At 42.3% G+C, this 26,425-nt stretch overlaps 2 protein-coding genes across 17 annotated transcripts in view; one reads left to right on the plus strand and one right to left on the minus strand.

Annotated features, from left to right (window-relative positions):
* The window catches only part of KATNIP (katanin interacting protein), a 171,324-nt gene extending 167,415 nt beyond the window's left edge, over positions 1-3,909 (minus strand). For 6 of the 16 annotated variants that reach the window (XR_011647194.1, XR_011647193.1, XM_071211223.1 and 3 more), the window contains exon 1: positions 3,853-3,886. Coding sequence is in view for 4 of the 16 variants with exons in the window: in XM_058286156.1 (XP_058142139.1) it covers positions 3,853-3,859 (7 nt within the window). In the remaining 12 variants the exon portion in view is untranslated. Of the gene's footprint in view, positions 1-3,852 lie in introns of all 16 variants that reach the window. The other 10 variants (XM_058286156.1, XM_058286154.1, XM_071211221.1 and 7 more) reach the window with 4 other exon arrangements.
* A 122-nt stretch (positions 3,910-4,031) lies between these two features.
* GTF3C1 (general transcription factor IIIC subunit 1) overlaps positions 4,032-26,425 on the plus strand; it is a 93,678-nt gene continuing 71,284 nt past the window's right edge. Inside the window, exons 1-6 of the mRNA XM_004450467.4 lie at positions 4,032-4,362; positions 9,595-9,804; positions 15,478-15,654; positions 16,261-16,404; positions 18,582-18,678; positions 22,179-22,302. Of these exons, the coding sequence (XP_004450524.2) occupies positions 4,142-4,362; positions 9,595-9,804; positions 15,478-15,654; positions 16,261-16,404; positions 18,582-18,678; positions 22,179-22,302 (973 nt within the window). The 5' untranslated portion in view covers positions 4,032-4,141. The remainder of the gene's footprint in view (positions 4,363-9,594; positions 9,805-15,477; positions 15,655-16,260; positions 16,405-18,581; positions 18,679-22,178; positions 22,303-26,425) is intronic.

Below are 26,425 nucleotides of genomic sequence, written 5' to 3' on the forward strand. Positions count from 1 at the left end.
AGATTGCCAATTTACTTTTGTGTAAATAAAAAATGCCAAACGTTGGGCTTTCTTTTAAACAAAGACTGAGAAAATTACAAAGGTTATTATTAGAGTGCTCATCATATCCCTCTCTCCCTCCTCTGCTGGCAGTGTGGAAGAAGTCTGCCCAGTTGCAGACAGCAGTAGCATAGAGGAGCTACCACATAAGACTGTGTTTCATATCCCACACTTGATGTTAAGTGCTTTTCAAGTCTTGTCCCACTGAATGCATAAACTTCATCATCCCCATTTTGCTGATAGGAAAACTGAGGCTCAGAGTCCAATGTACATAGCTGAGAGTCAAACCCCAAGCTATATGACACCCCCTCCCCAGACCTATGAGCATTATAACTTGTTGCGTTAAAGAGCCAGAAAGGACCCGCCCAAGGTTAAAACTAATGAGCCATGAAAAATGCTGTGAAAAGCTATGGTAACTTGGGAATGCAGAATAAATCAAACCACAATACAGTCTGGAGATACTATTTAGGTTTTTGTAAGTTCAGGAAGTAAACATCTTTCTAATAAAGCCAAGCTTGGTTTATCGGATTGGCTAAAATCACAGTTTTTCAAGGTATGCTTCACTTTACCCAACAGTTACGTGCCTTTATAATTGCGTGTAAATCAAAGTTTTAAAAATTGGAATGGAAAATGGGATTCTTCGGATGTTAAATCTAATCTTTGGGTAAAGCCTTTCTTTTCTCTTTTAAAGATTTATTTTTTATTTATTTCTCTCCCCTTCCCTGCCCTAGTTGTCTGCTCTGTGTCCATTCGCTGTGTGTTCTTTGGTGTCCGCTTGTATTTTTGTCAGCAGCACCAGGAACCTGTGTCTCTTTTTGCTGTGTCATCTTGCTGCATCAGCTCTCCGTGGGTGCAGCACCCTGGGCAGGCTGCACTTTTTGTGCTGGGCGGCTTTCCTTACGGGGTGCACTCCTTGCGCATGGGGCTCCCCTATGCAGGGGACACCCTGGCGTGGCACAGCACTCCTTGCACGCATCAGCACTGCGCGTGGGCCAGCTCATCACATGGGTCTGGAGGCCCTGGGTTTGAACCCTGGATCTCCCATGTGGTAGGCGGATGCCCTATCCGTTGAGCCAAATCCGCTTCCCTAAATCCTTTCTCAAAGAGAATAAATGATTCCTTTTTGTAACCAATTCTTCCATTGGGCCATAATAATGTTCCTTGGAGTAATGAGTTATTAATAGTTATAAGTGACAAGGCAGGCTTCTTGAAAATGGCTTACAGCAACATTTCTCAAAGTGTGTTCCATGAACCCTGGGGTTGGGGTAGGTCCCCAAGACCCTATCAGAGGATCTTTGAGGACTAAACTATTTTGATAAAATTCTAAGATGTTATTTGCCTTTTTCATTGAGTTGACAATTGCACCAATGATGTAGAAGCAACAGTGGGTAAAACTGCTTGCACCATGAATCAAGGAAGTGGTGCCAAACCACACCACTAGTTGTCAGTATATTCTTTACTGATACATACTTGCAGTAAAACAAAAAATTGGTTTCACTTAAGAATGTCCCTGATGAAGCAGTAAAAGTTAATTTCATTAAATCTCACCCATGAGTACACATCTGTTTAATATTCTGAGAGATGGAATGGGAAGTATGCATAAAGCACATCTGCTGCAAACCATAGTATGATGCCTCCTCCAGAAAAAAACTCCTGATTGAGTTACCAGCTGAACTAGACACATTTTTTAATGGAATAATATTTTTACTTGAATGAACAATAACAGATGGTAATTCAGACTGGGGTATCTGGCAGACATTTTTTAAAAAATGGATGAAGTGAGCTTGTCACTTCAAGGAAACCAACTGACAATGATAAGATTCAAGCTTTCAAGGTTTTGAGTTTAATAGCTTTGGATACTTAAACACTTTTTAAAAATGTGATGTGTAGTGATATGAACAAATGTGATTTTTAAAATATATTGTGTAGTGAAATTCGTCAACATTTGGAAGATCTGCATAACTCAGTGAACAAACGTTTTCCAAATGGCCAATACCAAATGTTACAAAACCAGACATGGGTAGAAGATCCAGTCAAAGGGCAAGATAGGCCAATAGATTTCAACATACCGGAACACAAAAGTTCATTGATACGGTTTCAGATGCCACATTGTGACAAACCTTTAAAAAATGATTACTTGATAAATTTTGGTGTAGTATCAAAGAATAATACCTCCAGTTAACTAAAAATGCAGTTCAAATATTCCTCCCTTTCCCAACTACGTATCTGTTTAAGGCCATATTTCCTTCATATACTTTAGCCAAAATAACACAAAACAATAGTTTGGATGCAGAAGCAGATATAAGAATCTAGCTGTCTTCTCTTAAGCCAGTTATGAAGAGATTTGCAGGGTAAACAAATGCTACTCTTCTCACTATGTTATTGAAAATATAGGCATCTTTCATTTAAAATGTTATTTATGTTTGGATTTAACAGGCTTATTATTGTGATTTTTAAAAATGAATTGATAAATGAATATTTAAGATTTTCTCAGTTTAAATTTCTAATATGGTAAATATCATAGCTATAACCCACATAAGCCAAGTTCTTCCATGGTAAGAACATAAAGGAGGGCTGAGACCAAGAAGGTTTAAGAACTATTGTTTTGCAGTAACATTTCATTGAACTTTCCCAAGGGCAAACTCGTAAATGACATTTTATGAAGTACAAAGTACTCCAAAGTACAAAGGGCAAATATGTCTTTTAACCATATGACAGATTGTCCAATTAGAAACGTGTTTTTTTTTCCATGGTATTACAAGTGGATATCACAGGGGAAAAATTCTTCAAAAGTGGGAAACAGTGTCGTAAAAGGAAAAATGATCTGGATTCTAGTACAGATCCTGCAAGCCTCTCCAGGCTTTAGTCTTCCCATTTGTAAAATGAGAGAATGGAGTAGTCTATCTTCAGATTGTTTCTAATTGACCAAACCATGATTCTAAATCACAGATCCCCAACTAGTGGTCCACAGACTGCATCTGGCCTTCAGACTGATTGATTGGCCTCCATGGTATTTTGAAAAGTACCCCATGAAGACACTTGGTTTAAGCTGAGTGAGCAATTTCCCTTTTAGATGGGAATTGATTTTCAGTTAGTCATAGGCCCCAACCTTTGTCCCTTCAGAGATTTACATTTGCAACCTCTGGAAACAAGGACCTCTAAAATCTTTTCCAAATTTCAAATCCAGTTCCAGAGTTAGGGTGTCTGGGTTCTTCACTCACTCTGCCACTTGCTGGCTTCACCTAACTTCTCTGAGCCTCCGTTTTCACCTCTGCAAAATGGGGATAATAACACTGACCTCAAAGGGCTGTTATGACAGTGCTTACAGAGTTTCTGGTACCCAAGACTACTCTGACTATTCAGGCTATTATTATAAAAGACAAAGCACAGAGGGTATTCCCTAGTCTTCCCCGCTCCCCAACTCACCCATACCAACCCTCTTCCCAGGAGCTGAACAACTTCCAGACCCCACAATTCCACGCCCCTGCCAGGACCCTTGTAACCAATGATATACTGGAGACATACAAGTTCCTATTCAGACCTCTAGCTCTCCTTCCCAACTTCAGCCGTTTCACTAAGTCCCCGGCCAGTACCGGAGTCCTACTCAACCACAGCTCGGCACAGTGGCCATACCATTGACCACGCCTCCCAGTCTCTTCTCCCCATCCCAAACCACTAAGCTTCCTTTTCCCTCAGATAGGAGACCACCCTGGGCCAGGAAGTGGCGGCCCACAGGCCTATGGCCCAGGATTCTGCTGAGGAGGAATGGAAGAATAACCGCTCGATCTCTCCGAGCGGCCCACGGACACTCACCGTCCATTCCTAGAGGCGGCGGTTCCGGGTGCTCGAACCGGAAGCGGCCCCTATACTGTTTGCAGTTCCCCTGGTTACTGCGGGATTCCAGACCAATAGCGGTGAAGCGCCACTAACTGAGCCCGCCCCCAAAACGAGTGACGTCACGCAAGCGCGCGGGATCTCCTCCTCAGATTTCCGGGTTGGGCCCGCCTTCTCGGACTAGCGACCGTTATGCGCAGGCGCGCTGCACCAGGGCCTTTGGCGGCGTAGTGCGCAGGCGCCGCAAGGGCTGCCAACTGAAGCAGCAATGGACGCGCTCGAGTCGTTGTTGGACGAGGTAGCTCTGGAGGGGCTCGATGGCCTGTGTCTGCCCGCGCTATGGAGCCGTCTGGAGACGCGAGTGCCGCCCTTTCCACTACCTTTGGAGCCCTACACGCAGGAGTTTCTGTGGCGGGCCCTTGCCACGCACCCGGGCATCAGCTTCTTTGAGGAACCACGGGAGCGACCCGATCTCCAGCTCCAGGATCGGTCAGCGGCCTTGCCTTGCGCGCGGGAAGGGGCCCAGAGCCCGGGGTCGGATGGAGCTGGGAGGGGGCCTGAGCAAAAGAGTGGAGGCTGAGGGAGGATCTCAAGTCTGATGGAGGGCGCCGTGGTAAGACTGATTTGGGGTCCCTCAGGCCTGGCAGAGACTCGGCGATTCGATGGAGATGAGGGGTAGGGAGGACATCTGGTGATGTACCATGGTGTCTCTATGTGTGTTTGTGGATGGGTGTGAGGAGGACTGGGGAGGCAGGCTTTGTTTTGTTTTTGTTTTCTGTTTTTAAGCCTGAGTGCAATTCAGAGCAAGACTAGAGATAGTTGAGCCCAACAAACCTTTATGGAGCATCCACTATCCCAGACTAAGAGAGCCTAAGACATCTAAGAACTCTGCATAATGGTGATCTTAGTCATAATAATCATTGCGTATATTTATTGAGTGCTTACTACTGGTTAGGCAGTGTGTTTTTTATTTTGTTATGTTTTTAATTAATATATTTATTGTATGATTTTGAAGATACATAGATCACAAAAAATGTTACATTAAAAAATATAAGAGGTTCCCATATACCCTATACCCCAACCCCCACTCCTCCCACGTCAACAATCTCTTTCATCATTGTGGCACATTAATTGCATTTGGTGAATACATTTTGGGAGCACTGCTGCACCACATGGATTATAGTTTATATTGTAGGTTACACTCTTGCCCAGTACATTCAGTGGGTTATGGCAGGATATATAATATCCACCATCTGTCCCTGCAATATTATTTAGGACAACTCCAAGTCCTGAAAATGCCCCCACATCGCATCTCTCCTTCCCTCTCCCTGCCCTCAGCAACTCCCATGGCCACTTTCTCCACATCAATGCTACAATTTCTTCCATTACTAGTCACAATAGTTCTATAATAGAATACCAGTAAGTCCACTCTAATCCTTATTTTATTTTTCCATCCTGTGGACCCTGGGATGGTGATGTCCACTCCACCTCTATATTAAAAGGGGGCTTAGATCCCACATGGCTGATGGATGCAACTAGGTAGAGCTGCAGGGTGCCTAAGAGTTACCTCCTGAGAGCTTCCATGTTACTCAAATGTGGCCACTCTCTAAGTCAAACTCAGCATGTAAATGCATTACCTTCTCCTCAGTGTGGGATATGACTCCCTGGGATGAGCCTCCCTGGCACCAAGGGATTACTATTAGTCACTAACTGGTGATGCAACTAGAAAAAGACCTTGAATAAAAGGGGGAAATGGTAAAGACAAATGAGTTTATATGGCTAAGAGTCATCAAAAAAGAGTCAGGAGGGAAGTGGCTAAGGCTCAATCGATTGGGCTCCAGTCTACCATATGGGAGGCTCTCCTTGTGAAGGCAAGCTGGCCTGCACCTGCCGAGACCTGGCACAGCAAGATGATACAACAAAGGGAGATGAGCAGACACAGAAGAATGTTCAGTGAATGGACACAGAGAGCAGAAACAGCAAGCAAGCTGCAAGGGGGGGGAGGCGGTAAATAAAATAAAAATAAATCTTTAAAGAAAAAAATTAAACTCAATTAAAAAAAAAAGAGGAGGTCATCAGAGGGGTCTCACTTATGCACACATCGGCAGGATCCCAGAGACAGTCAAAGTAGATACAACCCCAAGTACTGGTGCTCCTGAGGGCTATGGAGACACACAGTTTCTACGGTCATGGCAGATGGCTCTAGGCAGTGTGTTTTGTTTTGTTTTGTTTGTTTGTTTTAATTTTAGAAGGTACGGGGTATTGAACCTGGGACCTTGTACATCTGAAGTACTCGCCTCAAGTACTGAGCTCCACCTGCTCTATATGTTTTGAGAGCCTCTTCCAGGTGCTTCAAGAAGATGAATTCACTTGATTTTCACAATGAGCCTTTGAGGTAGCTGCTGTTATCTGCCCCCATTTTATGGATGAGGAAACTGAGTTACAGAAAGAGGTTAAGTAACCTGTCCAAGGTTATGGAGGTAATAGGTGACTGGATGTTGATTTAAAACCCAGGCATTCTGTATCCAGAGGCTGTGCAAAATCTTAAAACATGTTGTGAGGGTCAGGGGAGTTTCCCAAAAGGGAATAATGTCTAAGACATGACTTAAAGTTTGGATTTAGCTGGATTTGGCAGAGTATCCTGGGTAGAGGAGGACATATATGAAAGCCTGAAGGAAGAGAAATAAGTTAAATTTGCCTGAAGTGTAGAATTAAAGGTAGGGAGAGAGAATAATTAACACTTACATATGCATATAATAAACCAGGCACTGTTCTTAGGTCCTTAGCAAATTGGTCCTTACAATTTTTAATTTTTACAACAGCCTTAGGAGGTGGGTATTATTATTATCCCCATTTTCCTGAAGAGAAAAATTGAGGCACAAGGTGTTAAGTGTCTTGCTCAAGGTTATCAGCTAGCCAGGGCAGAACCAGGATTTGAATTCAGGTGGTCTGGGTTCAGAATCCATTCTTTCTTTTTCAGTGGTCTTTTAATCACACTTATAAAGGGTATAGACTTTTATCTAAAACAAACAAAAACAAGAACAAAACACAGTTGGAAATCATTGAAAGGAGTTGCCTGATGAAAAAATGTTAGGAGAGGAGGTCAGACTAGGAGGAGAGTCAAATTGAAAGATTTATAGTAATCCAGCCCAGGACAGGTGGTCTGGTTTAATATTATAGGTGTGGGGATGAAGAGAAGATAGATTCAAGACATTATGTAGAAAAATCCAGAGGATTTGGTGATTGATTGGACTTGGGATTTAAGGATCAAGGATGATGCCATCTGGTTCCTGATATCCGGCACCAGAGTGAAGATGGATGTCCTTCATTGAGTTGGGAAACACAGGAAAAGAGCAGCATGGGCAGTTGAGCCTTGGGAGTGATGGGGAACGTTCTGGATTTACTTTGGAACATATTGAATTTGAGGTTCCTTTGGGTCATCCAAGTGGAGCTTCTGCTGAGTACACCTCTGGCTTTATGGGAGTAAAAGCAGAACAGAGCAGGACATAGGACAGAGGGAGGGACTGTGTGTCATCCCCATATAATTGGTAATTAAAGCTGTTTAATAAGATCATCCCCAGGAGAGTGGGTAGTATGATTGGAGGCCTTAAGACACAGCCCTGATGGGATGTGACTGAAGCATTTGAGTTCCTGCTTCCCACATGGGAGGTCCTGGGTTCAGTCCCTGGTTCCTCTTAAAAAAGAAACAGGGAGGGGGTGTGGTCAAGCGGTTAAGCATCTGCTTCCCACATGGGTTTGGTTCCCAGCGCCTCCTAAAAAAACAAGAAAAATAAACAACAAGCAGACAAATAAAAAAAACAACTCAAGGGTTGATATAAGTCAGTGGTTCAATCCTGCCTCCAGTACCTAAAAAAAAAAAAGACACAGTCCTGAGATGCACCAACATTAAGGCTGGATGGAGGACAAGGAACCTTCAAAAGAAGACTGGGAAAATGTGGCAAGAAAGGTAGAGGTCAGGCCAGAGAGTGGCCTGGAAGCTGGGGGAAGATGTGATTTGAGAATGGAGGGTTAGACAGTGCAGGTGTCACAGAGAGGGCAAGAAAGAAGAAGGTTGAAAAGCATATGTTGGATTTGGCCCCAAAAAGACCTTGGCAGGATGTGAGCAGGTTTCAAAGGAAAGCTTAGCATATTTGGCTTATGAAAGAAGAAATACCAATCAAAGATGATGCCAAGGTATTGATGAGAGGGAGCTGGGAGAGTGTGGGGCCAAGGAGGAAAAACAGGTAGGGAGAGGCAATCATGACTTTCTTCTTTATTTAATTATTTTTATTAATTTTTTTTTGTTGTTAGAGAAGTTGTACGTTTACAGAAATATCAAGCATAAAATAGGTAAAATACAGAGTTCCCATATACCACCCTATTATTTACACCTTGCATTAGTATGGTATGTTTGTTATAATTCATGAAAGAACATTTTTATGATTGTACTATTAACTATAGTCTGTCATTTACAGTAGGGTTCATTGTGTTGTACAGTCCTGTTTTTTCTTTTAATTTTTATTCAAGTAACATAAACCACCTAAAATTTCCCTTCAGTGCTGTTGTGCTACCATTACCACCATCCATTACCAAAACTTTACAATCAATCCAAATAGAAGTTCTGCACAATTTAAGCATTAATTCCCTATTCCCTATCCCCAGTGTATGGAATATAGGTTATCCCCTAGAAACCTATATTCTAGATTCTGACTATCTGCTTGTTTAAATTATTTCATATCGATGAAATCATACAATATTTATCCTTTTCTGTCTGGCTTGTTTCACTCAACATGATGCATGACTTTGATTTTGGTATCATGGGATTAGAATTTTTTGGTAGACAAGTGAAAACATATGGTTGGTGTTTGGGGGAAAAGACAGGAATGGAAGATTCAAAGATGAGAATTGAAACCATAAAAATGGATAAACAGAGAGATGGAGGGAAGTGGATTTGGCTCAACTGACAGAGCATCTGCCTACCATATGGGAGGTCCAGCGTTCAAACTCAGGGCCTCCTGACCTGTGTGGTGAGCTGGCCCATGTACAGTGCCAATGTGCGCAAGAAGTGTTGTGCCATGCAAGGGTGTTCCCCACATAGGGAAGCCCCACGTGCGAGGAGTGCACCCCACAAGAAGAGCCACCCTGCACAGAAGAAGCACAGCCTGCCCAGGAGTGGCGCCCCACACACGGAGAGCTGGCGCAGCGAAGATGACGCAACAAAAAGAGGCACAGATTCCCAGTGCCACTGACAAGAATACAAGCGGACACAGAGGAACACATAACAATGGATACAGAGAGTAGACAATGTGGGGGCAAGGGGAAGGGGAGAGAAATAAAAATAAAAAAATAAAATAAACAGAAATGGAAAGGTGACATCTTAAAGGAAGAAAGCCATGTATCTTTAAGTCCAAACTTTGTGGTTTGGAGAGCAGGCACCAGATTAGGAAGGAAACTAAAAAGGCCATGACTTGGGCCAGTAAGGTGGTTCAGATACCAGGATCTAGCTCCTGGTGTGGACTTGGGGGATCCTGGAAAGATGTGTGTCATCTGGGATGAGTGATAAGAACCTTGTTTGTCAGGGCTATCTGCATTTCTAAGGCAGATAGACTGAGTCATCTGCTCTCTTCTCCATTCTTTGCTGGAGGTTGTCAAAAGAATCTGCCAAGCATGTATGATTTCTGAAGCTGAGTTGTGGTGTGATGTTTGTGCTTTTCCCCTTAGGTATGAAGAAATTGACTTGGAAACAGGAATCCTGGAGTCCAGGAGAGACCCGATCCCACTGGAGGATGTCTACCCCATTCACATGATCTTAGAGAATAAGGATGGCATCCAGGGCTCATGCCGGTATTTTAAGGAGAGGAAGAACGTTACCAGTGACATCAGGACCAAGTCTTTGCAGCCTCGTTGTACGATGGAGGAGGCCTTTGGCAGGTAACCAGGTGGCACCTTGTCAAACCTTATGGCGCAGGGCTGTAGTGGGAGCTCAAAGATGTGATCCATGGCCCCTGTCACGGGATTGGCCCTGCACTCAGCCAGTTCTCTACCTGCTTCACTCCTGCTCTGCTTGAGGAAATCACACAGTGTGGGAGGGCTTCTTGAGGTCAGGGTGCTCCTTTCTCTTTCCTTTGTGTCCTCAGTGCCTAGCAGACAGAACAGGCAGCTGACGTTTGCATTGAGGCATTGTGGTCTCTAGGCCTAACTGGGCCCTGGGCTACAGAGCAGCTCTTTTGTGAGTCTCAGTCAATGTCCCTGCTGTTTTCCTAGACTAGTAAATCCAAATTGTCCTTTTCCTCAAGCCATCTCCCTCATTCTTAGTCCCTAACCCCATTCCCATCTCCTTTCCTGCTTTACCCATCAGAAAAATACTATCAGGTATGAACTTTCCTAACTTCCACCTTCTAACCAAACTTGCCACTGGCCACATTTGCCTACTTCTTTCTCTCTCTTCTCATTTCCAAGTTGATGAGAAAGGGCAGCCCTAAGACTGGGATTTGGATGAGTCACATCCTGCCTTTTCCCTCCTCCCCTGGTCCAGCTCCTGCTGCTTTATGCCCTGGTCACCATCTCTTTCCTGCCTCTGTCCTTTAGCCCATCTTTTCCCTTTTTGTCAGCTTTTACCTGACTGTGGGTGTTTGACAAGCAGGGTTATTGTCAACTTTTACAGGCCTACTCAGCACATTAATATGACTCACCCATCTTTCTAGACCTTCTCTGTACCTTGTGTCCCCAGCCATTGAGCTCTCTCTGTCTCTGTAGCCAGGCTTCTCAGAAGAAACAGCTCTAGTCACTGTTTCTCCTCTCCTTCACTCCTCAACCCACTGCTGTCCTGATTCCTGACTTCATCACTTCACCAGAATGGAATTGGCTAAACCCCCTATTAACCAGGCCTGGGAACATTTGTCAACCTTTCTTCTTCCTGACTCTTCCACACCATTAGGGGCTTTTGAAGTGTTTTCCCTGATGGCTTCCCATTAGTTTTTCTATATTCCTAGCTGTTCCCTCACCAGCTCCCTTGTGGTCTCCCCTCCTTCCATCTACCCCTTATACACCGACTGCTCCCAAGGACTCTGTCCTCTGCACTCTTCTCACACAGGCACACATGGGCATACAGGCTGATTTCCTCTTCACACATAACTTCTATGTGCGATGGTTATTCTCCATTGATAGCTCTTCTCTTGACCTCTCCTCCAAAGTACCATATGTGATAGTTCAGTAACCTGCTACTCAACCTCAGTTTGCCCAGAAGCTTGATCATCACTCTCCTTCACCTCAAACCTGCTTTCTCTTCCTTTCCTTTCCTTCTTGATTCTTCATTTTGGTCAGAGATATGCCCATGCACCTGGCCACACAAGCTGTAATAACTTGGGGGATCTTCCTCTTCTCCCTAACATCTATTTTCAGCCAGCCACCAAGTCCTCTTGATGCTACCTTCACAGTCATTTTCAAACCCTGTTTGGCCTTGGCTCACTGCAACACTTTCTCATCTCCTTTTTGCTGTCTTTCCTCCTTTTAACTTCCTGCACTAAGATGGACAAAGGACTAGTGCTCCCTGGTCACCCAAGGCAGAGGTTTCACACTGGCCAAATCTGTCCCACAAACAACTTTTTTTTTTTGGCCAGCATGGTGTTTTGACTTGTTTTTTAATTTTATTTTGTTATCAAGATTTAAAAATACAGATTTCCAGCTTCTTTTTAAAAACACAAGACCTAGCCACACTGGGACTGAATTTTTGCATGGCAGTACAGGCCAGAGCTGAGTAGATGCTACCACCTTCCAATGAGCCATGAACTGCCCCGTTCCCCACACCCCACGGCCTCATCCCTGCATGCTTCCTGGCCCTTTTACCGTGGCCTGTAAGGCTCTTTCTGGCCTAGCCTCTGCCCACTCAGCTCTCTGACCTCATCTCCCTCCATTTTGTTCGCTGTTCACAGTGCTTCAACCTGAACACACTGGGTTCATGTCTGCCCCAGGATTACTGTACATGCTCTTCTTTCTGCTTAGAACATTTTGCCCTCAGATCTTGACATCACCATCTCCTTCTCATCATGCAGGTTTCACCTCAACTCTCAATTAGCATCCCTGTGTTGCCCAGGCACATCTTATTACTCTTTTTAACACCAAAATTAATCTTAACTATTTATTTATGTCAGTCTTTCCTCTCCAAACCATAGATTCCTCTAAGACAGGGATTCTGTCCATCTTGCTCTTCGCTGTATCTCTAGGGTCTAGAATATGCCTGGCATAGAGGAGCTTCTACAAATACATGCTGACTGATGAACTGACCTTAGGTTGGAAGCTCTAACCCCAGATCTATGTCATCATATCTAAACTCCCAGCATGACACAGCACAGCTGCTCAGGATGTGGGTTCCCACTGACCTTGGACTCTGCATCCTTCTGCTTTCTTGACATGCCACATTGCTTGCTTTCCGGAACAGGCATGCTTCTGCCTCTGTAGCCTTGTTAGTTCTGTTTCCTTACTCTTATGCCCTTCATCCACACAGCTGATCACTAACTCAAGAGTCCCTTCCTCTGAGTTTTCTCTTAGTTACCACTGTGCAAGTCCCATTCACAGCCCTAGGCCTTGACAGCCCCAAAGCTCCTCTCTGTCAGAGCAGTTTAGAGTGTCATTGTTCCTTCTCTTATCTTTCTCCTTCAGTAGACTGTGAGCTCCTAGGAGACAGATTCCACTTTTGCTCATCTTGGTGTCTCCGGTACTTTGCACAGTGTTTAATTGGTATTTGATAACCTGTATGATGAGCACAGTCAGCAAATTAGGTCCAGCTGGAGTCGTTGAATCAGACTGGTTGGCAATAATTAAGAAAAACATTAGAAATAGGATAGTGTAGGGTAGTAAACAAATCTGCGTAATATAGGCTTTCTTAACAGGGGGTCCATGAGCTTGAATTGAAATTCAAAAAAAAACATTTTTCTTGTGGGGATGTGTTGGTGCAGCTATGATATATTTATTAAATAATACACAGGATAGTGTGGACTTAGTAAGGGGTCTGTGCTTTTCACCTGCCTGGCAAAGGGGTCCATGGAACAGAAATGATTAAGAGCCCCTCGTGTAAGAGAAAATCAAAAAGCAGCAAACTAGTCTCCCTATTTTCAAACATTTTTTTCCCACTGCCCTGTTTCAGTTTAATTTAATGAACTTCTTTTGGAACCTGAGCACACAGGTCCTAGGTTTGTGGCTTTTAGACAGTGAAGTGGATTGTCTCTCTTCATATATATTCACAACCCAACATTCTTTTTAAAAACAGACTATAGAGACTTACATGACTTCCGCAGAAGACTAATATAGGTCACAAATAATGTGAAGAAAGCAGCAATTAAGTCAAAATGAAGATAGTCTCTTTCTCTCCTCTTTTCCCCCTCTACTTGGAGAGTAGTTGCACAGCTCTTTGGTCTGGGGAAGGAGGAAGAAAGCCTGTCAGAGTCTGGGCATGACTGAAGACAGACCTCATGACCAGCTGGGAAGAGCAGATGTTGATACAGACAAGAAGTGTCAGCAGCCTCTGAGCTCTTAGGTATAGACCCTTGTGGATTTAATCCAAGAAAGGAAGATCCTCCAATGGAGTGTATCTCCAGACTAAGGACTGAGTGAGTGATCGGTTCTCTGCCAGCACATCCTCTGAGTGGGATCTTACTGCTGCAGGACTTGACACTGAAGTGTTATGAGCAGAGCAGGCCAGTTTGCCCAACATTTTAATTGAACAGACAAGGTACTGTGGTGGAATCTCAATTTAAATGTTAAGGATGCACAGTTTAGGACATTAGGCCACAGCAAGGAAATTAGTATTCCAAGCTGGGGTATCTTTTTTTTTTTTTTTAAATAAAATTTTATTGAGGTATAGCATTCATACATGAACATACATAAACAGTAAGTGTATAGTAAAATTTGTGATTAACAGAACAAACATACGTATCATCATACAAGGCTGTCATACATATTCCTACCACCAACACCTTGCATTGTTATGAAACATATGTTACAAACTATGAAAGAGCATCATCAAAATTTTACTACTAACTGGGAAGTGGATGTAGCTTAACCAGTTGGGCACCCACCTACCACATGGGAGGTCCCGGGTTTGAGTCTCAATGCCTCATAAAGAAGATGAACAGATGCTGCACCTGCCACAAAGAGTTAGGCAGCGCACCTGCGACAGCTAGCCAGATGTCCCACTGCTACAATGAGCAGATGCCTAAACAAGCAGCAGATGCCCAAACAAGCAGATGCCATAAGCCAGCAGATGCTGCAGCCCGTGGGGAGTGGATGTGGTTCAGGTTGTTGGGCACTCACCTCCCATGTGGGAGGTCCCGGGTTTGGTTCCCAGTGCCTCCTGAAGAGGTTGAGCAAACAGTGAGCAGACAGATAAGAGAACCATATGGAGGTAAGGGTGGGGATAAAAAATTGAAAAATAAAGTAAATAAATCTGTAAAAAAAATTACTACTATCCACAGCCCATATTTACATTATTTAGTGTACTTTTCCCCCGACCTACCCAATTATTAACACCCGATATTAGTATTACATATTTATTATTATTCAGGAGAAAACATTTCATATTTGTCCTGTTAACCACAGTCCATTCTCTACCACTGGATTCCTTGTGTTATACAGTCCCATGCTTTGCACAGCCCATTCAAAATGTACACTCAGTAGCTCATTTTCATCACAGAGTTGTGCTGTCATCACCTCAGAAAATTCAGTTGGAGTGGTTTAAAGTTCCTGCCTTTCTAGGAAGTGTTCTCCACCCCACTTTGGGGCATTTGTTTTCATACTTCAAGTCAGTAGGAGGTCTGGTCTTCAACACTGAAGTCAAAATTAGCCTACAGATCCCACTGATGGCACAGTTCAGTGTCTCTAACTCTTTGAAGTTTATTTTATCAGTCTAGTTGACTAGAGTAGTTTGTTCCCTTAACAATTTACAGAGTTTCTGCTCTGGGCCAAATGCTATTCTAGGCACTAAGGATATCCTGGTGAATAAACAAGTCTACAATGTGCCTGCTTTTATGGAGCTTATGTTTTAGAGGGGGAGAAAGACAAGGATGTCTGCCAATAACTATGTGCATTTCAGAGAGTCTAAATGTTATGAAGAATATGGAAATAGTCTAGGAGAACTTGGTAGTGGTGGGGAATGGAAACTAGTGAGCATTTTCTGGAGATCCTGAGATGACATTTGAGCTGTGACCTGAATGATGGGAAGGAAGCAGTCACCTATGCAGAGGAAACAGCAAGGGCAATGCCCCGGAGGCTTGTTTAAAGAATGGAAAAAGGCCATTGTGGATGAGGAGAAGAGTGATAGAAGACAAAATCAGCCAGACAGAGAAGGACCAAATCGTGTAGGACCCTCCAGGCCATGATGAGGACTTTGGATTTGGGTCTGCCCTGGTAAGACTTGGAAAGGCTTTAAGCCAGGAATTAACAAGATTGGCTCTGCTCAATTCTAAGCACTGTGCCCTTCTAACACATGGGAAACTTGCTTCATCTGGGGGTACTGTGAACTTCAGAGAAGCCGAAAATCATGATTCTTTAAGGTTTAGCCAAGAGTTGGTTAAACTCATTTCTCTCTTTGTTGTTATTTCTGATGTGCAGGTGGGGGAAGAAACTGGTCATCGTTGCCTCCCAGGACATGCGCTACAGGGCCCTGATAGGCTTGGAGGGGGACCCTGACCTGAAGCTCCCCGACTTCTCCTACTGTATTCTGGAGCGATTAGGCCGGTCCAGGTGGCAAGGGGAGCTCCAGCGAGACCTTCACAGCACCGCTTTCAAGTAAGGGGGAGAAGTCGCTTCTTTGCTTAAATTTTAGGGGGAGCAGGCCCTGTACCCCAAGCACAGGGATACTGTGCCTACTTGACTTATCTTCCCTGCCACCTAGTCTGTCCCGGATCCATGGTGATTGGGAGTTCAATGCTTTCTTTTTGAAGAGCCCCTCAGGTGACCATATAACTTATTGTTTGAGAGTAAAAGGTAGAACTATCTAGAAGAGACCCTGAGGCATAAATCAGGACCATCCTCTGCAAACCTGAATGTATAGTCACCCTAGTCACTGGCCACTGCAGGATTAGATACTGACATTTGATGAGCGTCGTGTTCGCCCTTTCTGTCTCTCCATTTAGCCATCCTTTCCTTGCCCCATTCCCCTTGCCTCAACCCCATCTGTCCATCTACACCTACTGGAAGATGCCCTGGGATGTGCTTTTTGACTAAGGTGTGGCTTGTCTTCCCAAGGCCTTTGTCTCACAGTGGCTCTTCTCTCAAGTTGGCTGAATAGGATGTATGTGTCTAGAGTGTTTTTGTCCAAGTGAGAGGCAGTGTACATTATAGGGTGAAAGCTACCATCAGCAAACTGACATAGCCCATGCTTTTTCTCTCCAGGGTGGATGCTGGGAAGCTTCACTATCACAGAAAAATCCTGAACAAAAGTGGGCTCATTACGATGCAGTCCCATGTGATCCGATTGCCCACGGGAGCCCAGCAGCACTCGATCCTCCTCCTTCTGAACCGTTTCCACATGGACAGGTACAGTGTGTGTTAACAAAACACTTCATTACTTTTAGATTGCATCCGTGTGTGTCATGCCTTTAAAAAGTGTAGAGACCAAATCAGGCTATGACTGTAGCTTTAAAAAAAGGTATTCCTATTTATGATCATGAAAATAAGTAATACTCATTTAGAAAACCTGGAAATTTTACAGAAAAGGAGCAGAAACCTGTCTATTACCCTGCAACCCAACAACAGTCACTGTAAGCAGTTTGGTGAAAAAATGTGTTTTGTTTTTTTCTTAGTAAAAATAAAAATGTCATTTGATTTGTTATGCTGGCAGAGTTGTGGTTAAATTATGTCACTTTCAAATTGGGGTATTTTTACAACATGCAGCCATGGTAAGCAACTCACACAGATGAGATGGTGAGGATTGCATTAAAACGATCACCATGCGTGATGTTGCTATTATAGCTGCTTCATAGCCCAGACAGTACAGCAAGCTGGTAAAATATGCACATTCCCTTCTGAAGACCAGGAAGTCTCTGGAAGTGAGTAGGTTATTGCAGACTCTTTAATCCTCACTGCTGAGATGACTACCTGGCATAGGAATGGGTAGAAGAAATGTTCTCACCACCTGCAGAGAGACCCCAGCCAACACTGTCACCCATGCCTTTCTTTGTGGGAGGGGCAGAAACCAGGGTGGGAGAAGGTCAAGCTGGCACAGGGCCTAGGATGAGAGATCCTTGACTACTGAACTATGAGCACCTCAGTGCCTGGCCACCAGTGGAGACAAAGAAGGTGGGTGCACAGACCTGTCCCTAAACCTCTGGGAATGATACTGTGATTGTCGTCTAGCCAAGTAGCAGAGCCCCTGCCTTTTACCTCCATGGCTAGGTGCAGCCTCCAGAAGTTGGGAGAGGTAAGCACTTGTGATTAAATGTAAGTTTTAAGATTTCCAGTGCTCACTGCATTGTACAAGGTTTTTGCCCAAAGAACGTACATCGTATGTGTGTGGTGACTGACAATTGGATAAGGACTTCAGGAGTGAAAATTGTTTCTCTGTGTCTGTCAAAATACCCTGTATTCCTAATCTGTTTTCAAACCTATGTTTTGGAAATATATTGGAGAGAATCCTACTTCATGAATTCACATTTCAATTAGTCATCCTCTTCATTAGTGAAATAACTATCACCAAATGCATAACTGTTGTGTATAGCCTGTAATCTTCAAAGACAGTATGGAGACAGCCGTGGGTAGAAGAGAGGACACTAGATTAAGTCAAGATCTGTATTTAAGTCTTTGCCACTTACTTGTATAAAGTCACTTGATCTCTTTGAACGTCTGTTTCCTCTTCTGTAAAATGACTATGACAGAGTGTCTGGTACTAATTCATCTTCAGTAAATTTGTCCCTTCATTTATCCTTCCATTTGTCAAGAAAAAATAAAAATACAGAAGTGAGTGCAGTCTCTGGGTCCCATACCTCTCCTCTCCTCGTAGAACTGTGGATAGTTAAAGCCAAGGTATACTTCCCCAGCTGAACTGGCATACAGGGCTTTCCTTGTTGCACCCATCCACCCAGCCTCCCCTAGACACACACACCCCAGGGGCCATTAGCTCTTTTTAGTAACTTCCTTTGGTGACCATTAGCCTGGAAGCCTTTGTTATGACAGACACCTTACACGATAAAAATGGGACGGGATCAATCACCCCAGCGAAGTAGAAACCAGGGCTTTAAAATCAGAAAGACAGGAGAGTAGGATGAAGTGTCATGAAAAGAGCACCAGATTTAGAGATCAAAAACCAAGGTTTTTGTATTGGGCCTGAATTTTGGAAAAGCCAGTTAACCTTATGAAATAATCTTTCTTCTCTTCCTCACCAAAGTGATTTATGAGGGAATATATGAAATGCTTCCAAAGCTTTAAAGTATTATGAAAATGTGAAAAGTTTTAAAGACTCATTTCTTTGCGATCTTTGCCATAGAGTACTGTCTGGGCACTGCCAGTGAGTTGTTAAAGGACCTTGGAAATGAGACTGAACTCTTCAGGCCTCAGTCCCTCCAGCTATAAAAGGCGGGAGTTCGTCCAGGTGATCCTTGAGGTTTAAGACTGAGGTTCTGTAGTTTAACATGTCACTTAAGCCTTGTCGCTTTTTAGACAGCAGGTGGTCTTTCACAGCCAGCTTGGAAAAATGGACTGTTTTGTGTTTCTTACAGGAGGAGCAAATATGACATCCTCATGGAGAAGCTTTCAGTTGTGCTGAGTGCCCGGAGTAACCGTATAGAGACACTAGGGAAGCTGAGGGAAGAACTGGTGAGTTGCTTGGAGGCTTCCCACATGCTGGACTAAATCTGCTGTGTACTTGGCTCCGAGGTCTTTGTCAAATAGAAATGAACTGAGTTGTGCACTAAAGCCCTATTGTGGACCTGAGTACTCCTAGCCATGAAACAAATGGGGTTTTCTTTTGTTTTACAGATTGAAACAGTGCTCAGTCTTTAATTTAAATTCTTCTGGCTCTTGACTGACTTCCATTTTCCCTTGGGGTTTGCTCTAGGACCTGCTCTAAAAGTTCATATGGAGTGGAAAATCTTGGCATTTAAATTTACTGTCATAATCAAGCTTGTAGTTTTGTTCCCAATAGTTTTATAGTGAAATATCAGAGGAACTGTACTGAGAATGGGGGTGACAACACAGGGAGAAAAGCATTATTGACCTGCTCCACCACTGGGCTTGGGATAGAGGTGGTGATAAAGAAAGAATGGAGAGGAAGAAAGCATGGAGATGGGGCTGCTTCCAATCTGATTTGAACAGTCTCCAGTGGAAGTTAGAAAAGAGCCATCCCTGGAAATGGGAGAAAAATAAGATTGGCCCTGTAAGTTAAAGAGTAAAATTTGAAACAAAGTAATGTGGACTGGTCAGGTGTTTGGGGGTAATTGGTAATTAGTCCGCAAAGGACCATGGTTTATAGTCTGATTATAGTTACCAGGATCATCCTTCTCACCTGGTGTTACATTGCTGAAGCTCTGGTGCAGGGAGGGGTTCTTAACCTTTTTTGTTCCACAGACCTCTTTGCCAGTCAGATGAAAACCACAGACCCCTTATTAAGTCCACACTATACTATGTATTATTTAATAAATACATCACACCTGTACCAACATGTCCCCATAAGAATGTTTTTTGAATTTTCACTTCAAGCTCATGGACCCCCTGAAATCCTTCCACATTCACCTTGGGGGTCCATGGACCCTGGTCGAGAACCCCTGCTTTAGTGGCTAATTTCATTGTTCAGAGGGGCAGGGATCTCTTCTCTATCACTAGGTTTATTATACAACCAAATCTCTTTAAAGCAGAGATTGCACAATGGAGGCTGGTGAATTAGATTTGACCTGTACAGTGTTGTAGATAAAATTGACCAAGCATTTAAAAAAAAAGAAAGAAAAATTGATATTCACATAAAAATCTAGGTTTCTCTTGAAAAATCACAAGTTCTGGAAAGCTGGGCCTGCAGGGTCTCATGGCAGTAATAAGCTGGAGCTATTTGTACACTGGCCAGCTCCCCACACTTCCATCACTTCTCAGACTCCAAGATAGTCAGTTGGCATTTGTCATCACATGTGCAATGTTCTTTGTGGTAAAAGAGAAACAATACTCTGTATCCTAGTCTCTATCAAAGATGGAAAATAAAAGGCAGGCTGAGAAGATCTCTTCTTAAGAGATCACTGTAAGACTGAATACAATTCTTTGATTTCCAAATAAATGGATCTGAGCAGAGAGATGTGCATTCAAGGAGCTGAGAAAAGCATCACCGAGAAAGTTAAAGTTGAGCTGGGCTTTGAAGATGAAGTATTCTCCAAGTAGACAGTCAAAGGAGAAGAGCTTGAGCGAAGGCATGGAGTTGTGGGAAGTTGGGGTCAGCAGCAATCCTGCATGTAGCTGGGCCTCAGTGTGCTGCAGGGTGTGGGTGGGGGGTGGGAACAGTAGGAGGTGTGGTTGGGAAGGAAAATAGGGGACAGATAAGAAAGGTCTGAGGAGTTGAGACTTTAGCCTTTAGACACATGGAATTGGTGGTAGTTTATAAGTGGAGAAGTTACAAGAAGAGAGGCGTGTGTGGGAAGATGAACTGGCAGGTGCAAGAGAGAATGGAGGCAGGGGGTGAGGGGAGTGCTGTTGCCTCAGGTCAGGTGGGTAGTGAGAAGGCCTTAATTGTTTGAGAAACATTTTGGAGGTGAAACAAGCAGGCCCTGGTGAGAGACTGTAGCCAGAATGTAGAGGATCCTCTGGTACATTGGCTTGAGATTTCTAGTTGGCAGCTGAGCGGGATTTATGGAATGCTTAGTCAATGGGTAAGGTTGATCCCATGAATATGGATGCTGTCATTTTTTGGGTTTTTTCCCCCTGTTGCTTCCCTCTCTCTTTGCTGGACAGGGCACTAGGAGAGGAGACAGGACCATGTCATTCTCCGTTGTTTTGGGTGGTCCAAGGCTTAGTACCATGTGTTCAGGGCTGGGGTTTGATGGATTAGTTTCTACAGGGTCTTTCCATCATGCATGCTGGAGGCATGGCTCAGTTAACAATAGATGCCATTTATAAACCAGTGGGTTTGAATGAGTCACATGTGAGTCATCTGTATTTCTTTGATGGCATATGTTCTGCCACCCAATAGTTAGAGTGCTGGCTAGCCTGGGAGCTGATCACACATACGTGGTGGCAGCAGCCCACAGACATTTGCTCCCTCTCTCTCCCCCAGAGTGTAAGAGGAAACCTGTAAGACTCCACTAGCAACTCTTGGTCATGAACACCCTCTCTCATTCCAATCCCAGTGCTAACTTGCCTTACTTTTCCAGGAATTGCAAAATCAAATGTCAGTAATGGCTGAAAGAACAATAAAAATGAATAAATCAGTCAAGCGTAAAAAAAATTTTGATAGCAGTGGTATTCAAGAATAATTAACCTTCCTCTTAATTATTATAAGAGAAAAGCAGTACAAAAATGGTGGCAAATGGCAGCTGACGTTCAGCTTCAATGTCAAAGAAACCGATAGGCAGCATGAGGGCCATGGCACCTAGAGACTGTCTGAAGGGAAGCAGCTGGGACTCGGCTCCCACTGACTGGTGCTGGAAGGCGCTGCAGTCCTAGGATTTGTTGCCAGGTATCAGTTTGACAAGAGAAGCCAGAAATCTGGTTTCTTATGAGAAATCTCTCACTTTTCAATGTTGGCAAGTAAATTACTTTTTAAAAATAAAATGTAAATGAAAAAACATGGCCTGCAGTGGAACTGCAACTCCTGCAGCTAGGACGCACTTATGATCATTTTGCATGTCTCCACCTTGCAGAAATGTGAGTGACAGGATGGATATATTCATCATCATTTTGTTATGGCTTCATACATAGACTCAATTTTTTTGAAATTTAATTTTTTTCTAGTTTTTCCTACTGCCTATGGGAGGTTTGTGTGTGTGTGTATAAAACAAATACACTTACTTGGTTCAAAAAATCAAAACAATATAAAAAGGTATATATAAAAGCTGCCTATCTCTACCCCCATCTGCCTCCTTCCCACTCCCTCCATATCCTTTCAGAATTTCTTTAGGCAAATATCCAATGTTTAGTCTTAAAATTCATTTTTTAAATGATTCAGGGAATCATTTTAGACTAAATTTATTCACCTGAAGACTTGTTTGGAATCCTTTCCTGAATCTGTTAATTTAAGATATTCAATCAATTCAGGTCCAGAACTTCATTTCTGTGACTTTTTTGTAGTTTCAAACACCTTGCTTATACCTAATAGTAGCTTTTGAATTTTATTTTGGCAGGGGCTGTGTGAAAGGACATTTAAGCGTCTGTACCAGTACATGCTGAATGCTGGCTTGGCTAAGGTGGTGTCTCTTCCCTTACAAGAAATTCACCCTGAATGTGGACCTTGCAAGACAAAGAAAGGTAATGGCAGAGTCTATGCTTCTTAATCCCTTGGCTGTCTGGATGGTTTTCACTTCTCTCTTCTAAGCTCCAAGCTTTTCTGTGTCATTGCATCCTGCCCCTACGTGTAATGATGTCACTTATTCATTCAACTCTTTATTCCTCTTTTTTAAGTACTTACTCTGTGTTACCTTGGAGGCAGGTGGTATCATCATCATTTTACGTGTAAGAAAACTAAAGTTACATGATGTTAAGTAACTTATATAAGGTTAAGCAACCAGTATGCTATAGAGGTAGGGATTTGAACTGTTTAAGAAAATTGAGTTAAGGGCTACAGGCTATAAAACTTTAAGAACCTTCCGTAGACCTTTATTTTTCCTCCATTCTTGATTTTTGTCCCATGCCATTTACTGATTAATGAAAGTCATTTAAAAAACTGAGGAACAGAGCATTCAATAAAAGATGATAATTGGAATATATGCATTTATCTGCTTTCTACCCTAACTTTACTCTAGTGATGATGAGATATAAAAGAGTGGAAACCACAAGTACAGAGAGAATAGGAATAGGACAGGAGATGACAGCAGAGAGAATTGTCAACTGTACTTCGGAAACTCAAAGGCAGATGGACACATGGTAACTGACTCAGCAGACTGGGGAAGTTAAATGCCAGGAATGGACATAGCCAAGAATTGGCAACTCAAAACTTGACCTTGTAGATACCTTTGAAAACACAAGTGTGGATTGGGCTGGGAAGAAGAGGATTGGTTGATAGGTTGTGTGAGAAGCAGTTGCACCTCTAGGTTTCATCCCCTACTTTGTGCAGTCTTCTTTCCCATGAAGACAGAAGATTGGAATTATCTCAAGAGAGGATGCCCCAGAGGATTTCTAGATGCACAGACATGAGATCCGGCTGGGGACAGGGTGCTGTGCTGAAATTAGGGTTACGTGGCAATTTTCGTACACTTAAAAGTGAGAGCCCATCAGCTTCCTTTCCCAATTTGACTCCTAGAACACTGGCAGCCAGTGTTCCCCTTGGCCAGAGGCTGGAGAATTCATTTCTGCAGAAAATGACCAGTCTGAGAGAAAGGTCCTCTTCATACTGAAATCTAGGGGCTCACATAATGGCAGACTCTTCCTTCCTCTCCCCACCCTCTGAAAGAACAGGCTTCCAGGCAGTGTTTGTTTTTTTCTGTGTGTGGTTTTGGTTTTAAACAAATCAATTTTATTGATACATATTAATAAACCATACAGTTCATCCAAAGAATACAATTAATGGTATTTGCTATAATCACATAGTTGTGCATTCATCACTTCAGTCATTATTAGAGCATTTTTATTATTTCATTAATAAAAATAATAAAAAACAGACAAACCAACAAACAAGAAAACACCTCTCAATCTCTCTATGCTTCCCCCACTGTACATAGCTGCTGTTTCTGGCTATTCTATCCAAAGTGTATAATCACTGGCTTTTAGTATAATCACAATGTTCTATATTCATTGTCTCAAAAATTTTAGAACAATTTCATTACTCCAGAAAGAAAGACTCCACACAACTTAGCATTCCTTACTCAGACCTACATAACCACTAATCTCCTTTCATCTTTATAAATTGATATATACTTACATTTTATATAAATGGATTTATACAATATGTAGTACTCTGCATCTGGTCTCCTTCACTTAGTATAATGTATGTGTTTTTTGTCTGAAGTTTACATTTCATACTGTTAACTTGTATTTGTTCAACTTCAAAGAAAAACAGTCTTCTATATGCAATTCTACTCATATTTCACATAATATATTTATATTTCACATAATATATTTAGTTCATAATAAGGCAGTCATACAGTATTTGTCCTTTTGTGTCTGGCTTGCTTCACTCAACATAATGTCTTCCAGGTTCATCCATGTTGTCATATGTTTTACGACTTAATTTCTTCTTAACCTCTGTATAATATTCCATCGTGCATATACTCCACAATTAGTTTATCCATCCATCAGTTGATAGACACCTGGGTTGTTTCCAACTTTTGGCAATTATGAATAATGCTGCTATAAACATCGGTATGCAGGTATCTATTCCTGTCACTGCTTTCAGTTTGTCTGGGTATATACCTAGCAAACGTACTGCTGGATCCCATGGCAAGTCTATATTCACCTTACTTAGAAACTGCCAAAACAGTCCTCCACAGTGGCTGTACCATTCTACATTCTTATCAGGAGTGAATAAACATTCCTATCTCCCACATCTCTCCAACATTTACAGTTTTCCAACTTTTTAATAGCAGCCAGTCTAATAGATATGAAAAGGATATTTCATTGTAGTTTTGATTTGCATATCCCTAATTGCTAGTGATGTTAAACGTTTTTTCATGTCGTTGCCATTTGTAATTCTTCTTTGGACAGTTGTCTTTTGCCCATTTTTTAATCGGATACTTTGCCTTTTTAATTGTTGAGTTGTATGATCTTCTTTTGAGTCATGGAAATTAAACCCTTATGAAATATGTGATTGCTAAATATTTTCTCCCTATGAGTCAGCTACCTTTCCACCCTTTTGACATAGTCCTTTGAGGTGCAAAAGTGCTGAATTTTGAGGAGGTCCCATTTATCTACTTTTTCTTTCGTTGCTTGTGCTTTGGGCATAAGGTTTAAAAAACTACCACCTACCACAAGATCTTGAACATGTTTTCCTACATTTTCTTCTAGAATTTTTATGGTTGTTGTTTTTAATTTAAGTCCTTGATCCACTTTGAATTAGTTTTTGTATAAGGTGTGAGATAGGGGTCTTCTTTCTTTCTTTTGGATGTGGCTATCCAGTTCTCCCAGCACCATTTGTTGAATAGATTGTTCTGGCTCACCTGGGTGGGCTTAACAGCCTTGTCAAAAATTGCTATAGATGTGAGGTCAGTTTCTTTTTTTCCTTTTTTTTTTTAATTTAATTTTATTTTTTTATTGATTTTGTAAAAATATTACATTAAAAAAAAATTATATGAGGTCCCATTCAACCCCACCACCCCCACACCACCACTCCCCCCCCAGCAACACTCACTCCTTTCATCATGACACATCCATTGCACCTGGTAAGTACATCTCTGGGCATCTCTGCACCTCATGGTCAATGGTCCACATCATGGCCCATACTCTCCCACATTCCATCCATTGGGCCCTGGGAGGATTTACAATGTCCGGTGATTGCCCCTGAAGCATGAGGTCAGTTTCTGAGTTCTCGATTCGGTCTGTCCGAATGGTCAATCTGTCTGTCCTTATGCCAGTACCATGCTGTTTTTACCACTGTAGCTAAGTAATATACTTCAAAGTCAGGAAATGAGAGTCCTCCAACTTTGTTCTTCTTTTTAAGAAATTTTTGGCTATTCAGGACCCCTTACTCTTCCAAATAAAATTGATTATTGGCTTTTCAATTTCTGCAAAAAAGGCTTTTGGGATTTTTGGGGGGGGGGGATTGTGTTGACTCTGTAAATCAGTTTGGGTAGAATTGACATCTTAATGATATTTAGTCTTCCAATCCATGAACATGGAATGTCTTTCCATTTATTTAAGTTTTCTTCGGTTTCTTTTAGCAATGTTTTGTAGTATTCTGAATACAGGTCCTTTATGTCTTTGGTTAGGTTTATTCCTAAATGTTTGATTGTTTAGTTGCTATAATAAATGGAATTTTTTTCTCTGATTCCCTCCTCAGATTGCACATCAACAGTGTATAGAAATGCTATTGATTTTTGCATATTAACCTTGTATCCTACCACTTTGCTGAACTCATCTATTAATTCTAATAGCTTTTTTTGTGGATTTTTCAGGATTTTCTAGATATAGGATCATGTCATCAGCGAATAGTGAAAGTTTTGCTTCTTCCTTTCCTACTTGGGTGCCTTTTATTTCTTTGTTTAGCCTAATTGCTCTAGCTAGAACTTCTACACAATATTTTTAAAAATATCTTTAAAAAATTTGTTAAAGATACTTAGATTAAATAAATGTTACATAAAAAATGTAGATATTTCCCATATGCCCCACTCCCTACCCCTCCTACACTTTCCCACATTAACAACATCCTTCATTAGTGTGGTACATTTGTTATAATTGATGAACACATATTGGAGCATTTCCACTAGTGTGGATTATAGTC

Source organism: Dasypus novemcinctus, chromosome 23 (assembly GCF_030445035.2).
Source record: "Dasypus novemcinctus isolate mDasNov1 chromosome 23, mDasNov1.1.hap2, whole genome shotgun sequence".
NCBI classification, from domain to species: Eukaryota; Metazoa; Chordata; class Mammalia; order Cingulata; family Dasypodidae; genus Dasypus; species Dasypus novemcinctus.